Here is a 12,050-nt window from a genome sequence, read left to right on the forward strand (position 1 = left end):
TGGGTTTTGACCAGCCAGAAACCAAGATATAGTCTAAGCTTGTTGAAACCTGTGATTTTTCCCCAGCCAACTCGAGTTGGTGGTTTCAATGCCCAGAAATGCTTTTTTTTTTTGTTCCGGTCAAACTTCAAAACAAATAAATATTTTACCGCACTTTTGGTTTTTAGTAATGTTTTACCATATTAAGAAAGTTTTAGATTTGAGAAAAACCCTAGTATTAGAAAGTTGAAAATTTCACCTACCGCAAAAAATCCAGTTTTTGTTATTGAACTGGGGGGTTGACTTTTATCCTTCTGGAATTTGATTTTGAACTATTTTTATTGGATTTAGATAGGGGTTATTTGCTTATTTATGAATAATATCTTAAGTAAATGAAATAACAAATGATATTAGGCATAAATAAGTGTCTGGCCTGGTTTCTGGCATAAATTAGTGCCTGTCCTGGTTTCCAGCCAAGTTTCCTCAAGTTTTGAAGGGGATAAGTGGCACTTATATAGGTGTTCAGGTTGAAATTAGCGAAATATGGTCGAAATTTGTTCGAAGCAGGTCGAGTTGGGTCGAAACATGGTACTTTTTAAAGCCGATGACCATCTCGTCTCGGTTTCTTGCGAAATTGAGATTTAGTTCCATGTCCGTTATAGGGCTTGGTCATTCGGAGGCATACTGGTCGACCTGCACTTCGGCTAGATTAAGGATCCGGTCGACTTCTTGGGCAACCGGCTGATGCCGACTTCTAGAATTGAAAATGGTTTCTATTCGGGAAGTTTGATTTGAGTAGAAACGGTCGACCACTTCACTAACCGGTCGGCTGGATTTTGTCTTTGAACCCTTTTCCAGACCTCTGTCCATTCAAACTTTCATATCTTCCTAGTTTGGACTCCGATTGACCCGATTTTTCTTTTTTTGGAAAGCTAACTCAATGATCATCATTTCTTATATTTTGAGCTCCTCCAAATTCTGACTAGAAGATATCTAAAAAATTCCATGAAGCTGCTGAACCAAAAAAACTGCCTAGCTGCTTCCTCATGCACTCAAGCGGTCAAGCCACATCAACCTGCCACATGGCAGATCCCATGCGACCATGCTATCATGTGCCATGTGGCACCTCTGCCTTCACACATCCATTTGTGCCATGTCATTTAGCATGGCCACCTCAAACGTCCATGCATCTCGCATGCACACATGTGCATGTCACATCTTCATCACTTCATGACCGTTGTCACCTATGAACCTCCATACACTGGCCACCTCTGCTTCATGCTGCCACCATGGTCAGGCATTCCACATCACCAGTATTAACCACAAACATTTGGAATCACCTATTTTGCTTCTTTTCGGTCCACTAATACAGAAACTCCATATCTTTCTCAGAATTTGGAATGAGGTGATTCCAATTGCATTGGAAAGAGGACTCAAAGCACTAGAATTCTCCAGTATATGCCCTCTTCCAATTCAGCTACTTGGCATGCCCAAATTGCCTCCAAAGTTGACCCCTCCACATGAACCTGTCAAGTCATCATGGGAAGTTGCATGTACACTGTCCCCAATGCTGCCACATGCTGCCAACCACTGTATAACACTGCCAATTGCATTCATACACTGCCACTGGAGTCTTGAACCCTCTGAATTATTGCCATGATGCCACATGTCCTGAACCCACTGTCAAGAAACTGTCTGTTACAGCCAGCTTTGCTAAAACACCTATGATCCCTGTCACATCACCGGCCATGTCACACCAATACACCTCCTGTACTCTGCTTTGCTGACTGTACTGCACCAAGATGCACTGTATTGAGAACAATGACAACCAACACAAAGACACTGCCATCTGCACTGTGTGTTCAACAATATGTCAAGTACATAAAAGATAACCATCAAATGATGAGATTCCCACTCTTCTTAAGGATTTCAAGTCTGCTTCCTTATAAATATTTTTGATAAAGATTGAAAGCCCATGCTTGTTGTGTTGGGTGGTGCTGGATGCAGGACTAGGATGATGCCCTAGTGATGGGGACATTTGCATGCAGGGCCCATCAGAGAATAATTGAAGCCAATGGATCACACTATTGTCAAATTGGCTGGAGTAGTAGCTTCTTTCAAGGATCAAGGGATTGGATTAGTCTCTTGGCCTTGTACACTAAAGGGCGTACCCAGTGCATGATGCTCCTGCCACTGCGGGGTCTTGGCCTTGTACACTGTTAGAACTAAATGCGGTTGTCTGGATGGAAACTGAAGCCGTCTTTGAAGATGATATAAAGTGAGGTTGGAAATTGGTCAAACTATCAATGTGAATCCAAAGTTGAGAATGCCAGAAAATCAAACAAGTAAATATCCAAATTTCAGCAGGATGCTTCTGTCCTCATTGGTGTTTTTTGTTATGAGATAGGTCTGGTTTCTGTTGGTTGGAGTTAGTTCTATTTGTGATTACGTTATGTTTTGGAATAATTGGTTGTGAGGGAGTGATTTAATTTTTACTCGGTATTGCAATCATAGTTGTCATGGTGCCAAGGTGAGCCCAGACAGTGGCAAGGCGACTAGGTGATAAAGCGTGCCGGAGGGGATTTTTACGTAAAAAAATTAAAATCTTATTTTTTAGTTGTAAATAGAAGGGAAGTAAGGTACTAATGTATAAGATAAAAAAAAACTCTATCCTTTTTTAACCTTATATTTTAAGAAAGAAAACCCACTTCAATTACAGCCGTAGCATCTTCTTCCTCTTCAAATTCTTCATTTTCAACGCAGGAATATAGAGGAGTAGAGGTCATTGCAGTGGGACAGTTAAGTAGCATTTCCCTTTTCTTCCTCCTCTTCCTTCTTCTTCTTCTTCTTATTCCTACAGAGTCAGCAGCAACGGCTGCAGCGCTGGTTGTTGCAGTGGGACCAGCAGTGATGGTTGCAGCTGGTAGGTTCTTCTTCTTCTTGGCGGCCGGTTGCCTATGTCGTGGAAAACCACTTTGGGTGACGCCATGACATCTATGATTGCAATTTGGAGAAGTGGGAGATTTGTAATTAGCTCCAGCTGTGGATTATTTGGGCTTTTATTTTGTTTCCTACACCTGGACAATCAGTATGGGTTTTGTTTGGTTTTGGTTTGAGAGTATTTCAGTTTCTGGTTCAATTAAAGGTGGTTAGAGTTTGAGGAATTTCAGTTTTAGATCCATATAAAGAGTTGACAACTGCACATTTGGCTGTTGAGTGAAAACTTATTTTCCCTCTAACTTCATGTTTCTGTATCGATTCATAAAGGGCCTTACCCCTGTGCAAGTCCTGCTTTTGTAGGGTCTTGGGAGGGGTAGACTGGAGTCAGTCCTAAGCTTCATCGTTTTTTCACAAAGTCATTGCTCTCGGAAATCAAACTGATATCTTAACACTGGCTGCAATTCATGTTTCTCAATTCTTGGTATTTTCTTAGGTTGATTCTTCTTTTCTTTTATTTTCTATTTTGTAGTTGCTAACAGCAATGTTTTTTTTGATAAAGTGCTAACATCAAAGTTGTCTAGGCATTGTCAAGGTGCTTTCAGTCACCTTATGTATCAAGGCACCCAGACACAAAAGATGAAGGAAATATACTTGGAATATGGATACATATTTGGAATATGGAAATTATACTTGAAATATTGCTTGCCTTGGGTTCCTTGTCCTGGTCTTGGTGCCATGGCAAATTTTGCTACCATCAGTCAACATATGCAACTCTAAGTCTGAAACCTTATTCTACAACCCTATTTGTCAGTTCAGAAACCTATCTTTTTGCTACTATTATCATCCTATACCATCTTCTGCCAAATTTGGGTCCACTAGGTACCCTAGTTACCCTAATTGATCTGATAGTTGACCAATCCCACATCCATTACTCATGTATATTTATGTTTATATTAGACTATTGGTGTGGGTGGTAACCAAGGTTCGAGATTTCGGTTTTGACCAAAATGCGATTAAAACTCAGAATATTTTAGCTGGCCATTTCGGTTGGCCTTTTTGATAGTCAAATGGTCATATTTTGTCCTGAAGCTTTAGAGAAATCTTAATTAAGCATTTCTAATCATATTGTAACTTGTAGATTGTAAAAAAATGCACCTAAAATGGTAGTTTGGTTTCGTACCCTAGGTTGGTAGTATGCCATACTCTGCTGTATACTTTCTATAATGTAGCCTGTTATACACATAATTTAGTATTAGAAGAACACACAAGATTCAATGAAAACAACTAAAATAGCATTAGGAATGAAGAAAACCATTTAATATTACACTATGTCAAAGTGTTATAAGTACAAGTGTACAACTAAGGTTAAAACACCTTTACAAAACCGTTCCTCCAACTCTATGTCAGTAACACATAAAGTTCCAGGAAGACTCGAGTCCTTTGGGGAAAAAGAGTATGCCTCTTAAGTTTTAATCTCACATAAACTTGCTCAAATTTGCAAATTGGAGCTATGTAGTCCCTAACACTTTGTTCCACCAAGAAATGCCGGCAATTTGGCAAAAAATACAAGCTGGTTTATTATTATTATTATTTTATTTTTTAATTTTTTTTTGAGTTTTTCCCTTCTAACAAGCGAAACCGCTAGAAACTCAAAAATTCGAAACATTGTTTTTATATGCACTGTTTTGTACCGAAATCGAGTCGAAACTGAAATTTCAGCCGAAATCCCAAAATTTCAGTTGAAGCTCTGCATTCCTAATGAGTTGCACCCAGTTTCATTTCGACTTTCGTCAAAACCGAAATATTTCGCCAAATCTCAGTGTTTTCGACCGAGATGATGAATTGTGGTGGTTATTGAAGGCTAGCTGTATACGAATCTAATATGAAGTGAGAGGAACTTGGGGCTTGAAAATGTGCTCATATTCTATTTGGGCCGAAGAAATTGTGATGGTAGTCCATATCATGAAATGCTTAACCTCATTTGGGGACATTGTTGTTACATATTAAGACAGAGTTGGGTAGTCGTTTCATATATTGTAGGTGATGACTTGGAGTTGATTGCAGCTCTTGTTATTCTTAAATTGCAGCAACTGCCTTGGGTTTCCTGTTTTGTTAGGATTTTTGTGGTGCACCATCCTTGTTGCCTTGTTAGCCTAAAGTAGTTGTATTAGGGGCATTATTAAGTTGAGAATATGTGAAAAGGGTTAATGGGTGAATATTCGTTCTGCAGGATTGTTGGTATGGCAGGCATAGGTGAGTCACTGTTTTTGGTCGCCTTCTGTAACTTGTGCACTTTCCTGACCGGATTATCCTTAAGTGCTATCGCAACCAATGGTGCAATGAAGGTACATCATACGCTATTTCTCTCAGTTGCATTTCCAGGGTTATTAACTGGTACTGGTAAAACGTGTTGAATTTGTAACCTTCTTTTAATTGCCCCCTGTCTTATTCTGAAAAGTTATTTATTGCAGGGGTAAACAAGGGTTTCCGAAAAGTTGAATGTTATTTAATGCAGTATTTATGTCAAAATGACAGGATTTATCCTCATTGAAAAAAATGTGTTATACTAGTAGGGCAAAAAAAGTAAGGTTATGAATTTTTTTTCACCAACCTTGGTTACAACAAGATTTTCCCATATATATATATATGAGTATAACATGTATGATAGAGGACTACACTAGGGATGTAAATGAATAGCCGAAATCCGTTTTCGTATCCGTGTCCATATCTGTTTAGCACTATCCGATTCATTCCGAAGGCTAAACGGATACGGATAGGCTATAGCTATCCGAAAAGCTATATTTATATGTAAACGGATAAAATATCCGATCCGTATCCGTTTAGCACTATCCGAATCCGTCCGAAAGCTAATCGGATGCGGATGCGGATATAGCACTATCCGAGCCGAATCCGATCCGTTTACATTCCTAGACTACACTATGAAATTTCTTTTGAGATTTATCGTATACTTTTTGATAATGGCAGGGATTATTGTAAAATGTGATCTTTCACCTAGGAACTTTCTATAGGGAGAAGACGATCATATTGTGTTGTCCTAGTCATGGTTTAAAGTATCGACCGATATGATACGATACAGACTGATACGTATCGATATTAGTCGATACCGATACGTATCTTTTTTTAGCAAAATAGCATGTATCGATTGGTATCGTATACGGACCGTTACGATGTGATACAGACCGATACGTACCGATACTTACGATACGTACATTAAATATTTTGTAAGAGTATTGATACGTATCGCTATGTATAGGCCAATACGGCTCGATACCGACCGATACATACCGATACAGTCGATAACAACCAATACACATTGATACGACCATTAAAGTCCCATGTGACTATCAAAATATGATTTTGTTTTTGAGATCAGAGATTGCTAGAGATTTCATAGAAAAAAGAGATTTCACAGAAAAAGATAAGTTTTAGAAAAACTTGATCTTTGTGTTTAAATCATGGTTTTTAATCCTTTTTTTTTTTGTTATAAATCGATAAATTTAAATAAAACTAAGTTTGTTGATACATCAAACTTGATCATTGCAAGGATTTGCACTCAAATTGATGAAAGTCTCTTGTTTCATTATACGTTGTTCTCCATTTTAGTGTTTATGCATTATACATGTTATATATTGCATTTGCCTCCAAAAGTGTATTTCCATGTGTATATTGACCATTTCCATGTGTATCTGTAGCATACGATACGTATCCCTGATACAGTACGATACGATACGTCTCTTAAAATCACCCTTCCGATACGATACCCGATACCGATACTTTAAACCTTGGTCCTGGTACATTGAAAACCCTACCGATACACTGCTGATGACTCCCCATATCAAAGCATTGATTAAACTAATTCCCAAAAAACAAACGCATTGATTAAACTATCTCCTTTTACTATGTATTTTTAATGTGGTAAACCTTTTCCAACAAAATATAATGTTTAGATAAAACAAGAAATGGAACATCCTTATTGTATCATGTCCGGAATGTTACAATGCTTCCCATGCATATGTTTGATGGTGGAATTGAAGGCGAACTTTATTATTCATCCATCCTACTTACTCCAGGGTGGTGGACCATATTATCTTATTGGTCGAGCTCTTGGTCCAGAGGTTGGAGTTAGCATTGGGTTATGTTTCTTTCTTGGGAATGCAGTCGCTGGAGCTCTGTAAGTGTGGACTTTGCCATCTTTAAAAATAAGTTACGTAGTGGGCCATTTCTAGCGTAGAGTTCCGTGTGGATGGACCTGAGGGTTCATCATATATGTCCTCTTGTTTTAATGTTGTATCTTGTTCTTTACCTTTTTCACTATTGTTTTCTTCCTTTCATGCTTCCTGGTTTTGCTGGTGTTCTCAGCTATGTCTTGGGAGCAGTAGAGACCTTCCTAGATGCTGTTCCAGTTGCTGGAATATTTAGAGGTAATGTTCGAGTAATCTGTACAGGTTGACGTCCAAAGCCTTTGCTTCTGTGATTGACCATTTTGATCCCATTCTATGTCAATCCTTATTTTTGATACTTCTAGTTTTTTTTTTCAATTCAGATAATGAGTAACTAATAAAAGGAAAGGAAGAGGTTATTACTTTGTATAAATTTTACCTTCTATACGACATTGTTTCTCCTACGGACACTGGTATAAAATATCATCAAGCAAATTTTGCAGAAAGCTTCTGAATATCGAGAGGTTGGATGCACTCTTTTGATACCCTACGTGGTAAACTTCCACCATCCATATGTAGACCAAGTATCATCATACATGGTGTACATGAGAGGATTGATTGCCAATTGTTCCATGTTCATGTGACAGACTGATTGTACCAATTTGCATAGAAAATATTTTCTGGCTTTATTGATTAGGTTTTTGATGTGATATGATTAAGCAGACTATTCAACCAGGTGCTTGAATATTGCATTAAATAATGGGATTTAGGCTAAACCTTGCACAGGCATCATGTGCCTTAGATCCCATTTGTAGATGAAAATATTCACCCTGTAAACTTGGAATAGATTTGTCGTAAATTGTAATTGATTCAATGGATATCCTCACCTGCTAATTTTGTTTTTCTTTTCCATAATGTATTTCATTTCAGTGACTAATGCTGCGGGTGTTTCAAGTCCTAGCATACATGACCTGCAAATTTATGGCATTGTTATGACCATCAGCCTATCATTTATTGTATTTGGTGGCGTCAAAATTATCAATCGGGTTGCACCTGCTTTTTTTATACCTGTTCTGTTTTCGTTGTCATGCATATTTATTGGGATCTTTGCAGCGAGGAAGGATCATCCTGCATGTAAGTTTTCCCTCTTAATATTCTTCTCCTTTTCCTCAGTTTGCTATAATTTCTTTGGAAAAAAGAAAGCTGCTTGGTGGCGTGGTTCCTGCATCCAGACAGAGTAGCATGCGAAATTACCCCCAGCCCCTTCTGAAATAAAAAAAATCCCATCTGTGTTGATGCCCCTGCGCATGCTCTTATTGGCCCCGTGTGCGGGTGCAGGGGCTACACTACCAAACAGCATTCTCTTGCCCAATTTCTTTATACTGAAACTGTATCAGTTTAATTATTTCTTGTGCAAGGAATTTATGGTCTAGTTGGCTAAGCTATTAGAATAATCTGGATTCTGGGAAGCACATGCTGACACATTTGGTGTATGTGCAACTGAGAGGACGTACATGGCAGCAGATGCCTCTTAAGGTCCTTGACAACAACATCTCCCATGTTTTCTGAACAATCACTGTACTTACATGAGTTTTCATATACTTTTGCTATTTTAAGAAGCCGCCACTTGGTCTAACTGAAACAGCTGACATCATTACTAGACAATTACTGAGCTAGCAACAAAATGTGCTTTTAGTGATTGACTGTAAATGGACTTCCTAAGTTTCTTCGGATGTCACTAATGCAAGTGACTTAAAATTAGAGTGAAGCATGTTGTTGATAAAGGGAGGCAAGTAATAATAATGTCAACACCTCAGATATGTCTGGGGTTATGATGTAGTTATAGTCAAATGAAGTTTCGAAAAGATAAAGTGAATAGATTCGTTTGAGAAAATTGAGTTTTGAATCATAAAACGACTAAAATTCATCTTCCAATCAAGGTCTTAAAACTCGGGTCGGATCATTTGGATTGCCCTTGTTGTATTCAGTATCAGACAAGAATTATCTGGATTGGTATTGGTCCAGAATGAGGCATCCTCCTATGCCAATTTCTAAATCCTTGTTTCCAATGTTCTGAGGACTTTGAAGCGAAAAGGGACTTTTTCCTACCTGAACTGAATAGAGTCATGAACATATATTTGGAAGAAAATACGCCACCAGCTCCATGTAATCATAAACTCTCATCCTGATCCTCCCGTAGTTGTCACGGCGTCATGGCGATCCAAGTTGGTGGAGGGGTGTCTGATTGATATATCGACATGTCGCCCGCCATGGCATTGCCATTGCGATCATGTCGACCATGGCAGAATTGTAATTAAGTCCAAAGTTGAATGGCAAACTAGTAGATAAATCAAGATTTATAAGAGCAATGGCAGAATTGTAATTAATCTGAAGTTGTAAAGGAGTGGCAGAACTGTAATTTAATGGAGTTAAAGAGAAAACTGAATGGGTTAAATAGAACAGCAATAGAGAATATAAGGGGTTTTATATAAATAATATAAGTTGTCCTTACTTGCAATTTTAAAGACTTAATGTCTCTTCAACCTTGCAATAACACGATAGAAAGAGAGGCAGAGAGGCGGTGAACTGGAGTAGTTCCAGCAGAGGAAACTCCTTCTTATGAAGACGATTCTCCCTGCAATTTCTGAAACAAAATCGCAGCACCAAGGTCTGCCGATCCCAACGAGAAATAGCCCCAAAATTCTACTGGCAACCGAATGATGAGATCTGAAATCAGATCTGGCGGATGTCTTAGTTGCAGGTTGGGGAAGAAACAAAAAATTAAAGAAGAAGAAATCGAAGAGGGAAAGAGAGGCAGGAAGAAGAAATCGAAGCAGGAAAGAGAGACAGGACGCCATGGCGTAGGTCGATATGCACAGACCTCCAGCGCCGGGATGCCATGGCGACGCCATGACAACTATGGATCCTCCCTAGGAACTCGCCATTGGACTTGGTGAAAAGCTCAAGCCTTAGGAGCTGCAAGTTTTGAACACCAACCTAGAAAACCAAATCCTAAGAAGTTCAAATTACTTTATGAGAACACATTTTCTAAAGAAGCTAAATATTCAATTTCATCTATCAAAGGTGTCATTGCCACAATCAAACTTCATCCTTACATCAGAACCTTTACTTTTCTCTTATTCATCATGCTTAAGTCTTTTATGTTTGATATTTATTTTCTGTAACGGTAAGGTTGCTCCATTGTGACCAAGTGGTCATGGGTTTGAGTCTGGAAACAACTTCTCTGTGAAAGTCAGGGATAAGGCTGTGTACGTTATGACCCTCCTCAGACCCCTTAGTGGCAGGAGCCTCCTGGACTGGGTACACCCTTTATTAGATCTTTCTGAATTCCTAGATCGCATTGCTTGGACATGGGTTTAACCTACACATTTTCAATAGGACAATGAGGTGATTCTTAATCCTGCAACATCAGCTAAGTCTAAAATCATAATTCACATATCTAATATGGTTGCTTATCATGTTTTACTGGCCTTCTCCCCCTCCCCATATACGTACATATATACAACAAATTTGAGTACTTAAGTTACCTCAACCCAGTAAAATCAGTTTTCAACTCAAATTCAAATCTTTGACGGGATGTAAAGATTAGAATTGTAGGATTCTCCATTTCTCTTCAAAAGGGACTTAAGCACCTTAGCCTAGCATTCATATGTATTAAGGTTCAGAGTTCAAATTCCAAATTCAACTGAGCGAAGAACTCCAATTCTGGACCACAAGACTTAAGGGTTCAGATTGCATTCTTATTTACTTATGGTGAATTGTCAAGAAAAATCATTGTACATGTTGGTTCGGATCATTGGTCAGATTGTCAGTTGTAAAGAAAATTCACTTACCTGATTGTTAGGACTTTGGCCGTTGGTCTGATCTGCTGTTGCATTTATTGTTCTAATTAGATCCTTATCTGCAATGCCTTAAAGTGATCCACTTGCCACCATACCCTTTTGGTAGACTGTATCCTGATCCCCTGGATATATATTTTTTTTTTGCTTTTTATTCACGTCATCCTTTTTAGCTTAGCTGTAGAAATGGTTTCTTTTCTCATCCTTGAAACAGCTGGAATCACGGGCTTGAGCCTGACAACATTCAAAGATAATTGGAGTTCTGATTACCAACGAACTGACAGTGCTGGGATACCTGATCCTGAAGGAAAAATTTACTGGAACTTCAAGTAAGTCGTAGAATTATAGACTTTGTATCATATTATGTGGGATTATTTTTGTTTATTACCTTAAAATCTACACAAATGTTTGATTTGGAACTTTTGATGGGTTCTTGCTCTTTGGGATATGACCAAATTTTATTAAAATGAAGGCAAAAAATAATACAAGGATAAAGTACAATAGCCGGGTAAAGCCGGAAATGTTAGATTTTAGGTTGAAGAAGGAGAAGAGAAGAAAGAGAAGAGAGCAGCCATGGTTTTGGTGTTCAAGTGTTATGTCTCTAACCTAGAGACTAACATGCTTATATTGAAAAGAATAGTAAATTACACCTAGGCCCTTGGCCTTATACAAATGACAAAAAATAAGAAAATAATACAAGGGGATATTTACTCATATATCCCTGATACAATACAACCATTCTTAACACTCCCCCTCAAGCTGGGTGGTATATGTCATACATACCCAGCTTGTCTAACATAAACCTAAAGTGATTGGAGCCAAGTCCTTTGGTAAAGATATCAGCCACTTGTTCATTCGTCTTCACAAAGGGAGTACAAATAGCCTTAAAGTCTATTTTCTCCTTAATAAAGTGTCTGTCAACTTCAACATGCTTTGTCCTGTCATGTTGAACTGGGTTGTGAGCAATACTGATGGCTGCCTTGTTGTCGCAATATAGACTCATAGGTTCAGTTGTCTCAAACCCCAATTCTTGGACAAGCTTCTTCAACCATAAGACTTCACACACACCATGAGCCATGGCTCTAAACTC

General features: G+C 38.5%; 1 protein-coding gene across 1 annotated transcript in view; it reads left to right on the plus strand.

Annotated features, from left to right (window-relative positions):
- Positions 1–12,050, plus strand: part of LOC122650309 (cation-chloride cotransporter 1-like) — a 57,970-nt gene that overhangs the window by 19,786 nt on the left and 26,134 nt on the right. Inside the window, exons 5-9 of the mRNA XM_043843700.1 lie at positions 5,150–5,264; positions 7,011–7,111; positions 7,300–7,361; positions 8,031–8,234; positions 11,175–11,289. Of these exons, the coding sequence (XP_043699635.1) occupies positions 5,150–5,264; positions 7,011–7,111; positions 7,300–7,361; positions 8,031–8,234; positions 11,175–11,289 (597 nt within the window). The remainder of the gene's footprint in view (positions 1–5,149; positions 5,265–7,010; positions 7,112–7,299; positions 7,362–8,030; positions 8,235–11,174; positions 11,290–12,050) is intronic.

This window comes from Telopea speciosissima, chromosome 2 (genome assembly GCF_018873765.1).
Source record: "Telopea speciosissima isolate NSW1024214 ecotype Mountain lineage chromosome 2, Tspe_v1, whole genome shotgun sequence".
Taxonomy (NCBI): Eukaryota; Viridiplantae; Streptophyta; class Magnoliopsida; order Proteales; family Proteaceae; genus Telopea; species Telopea speciosissima.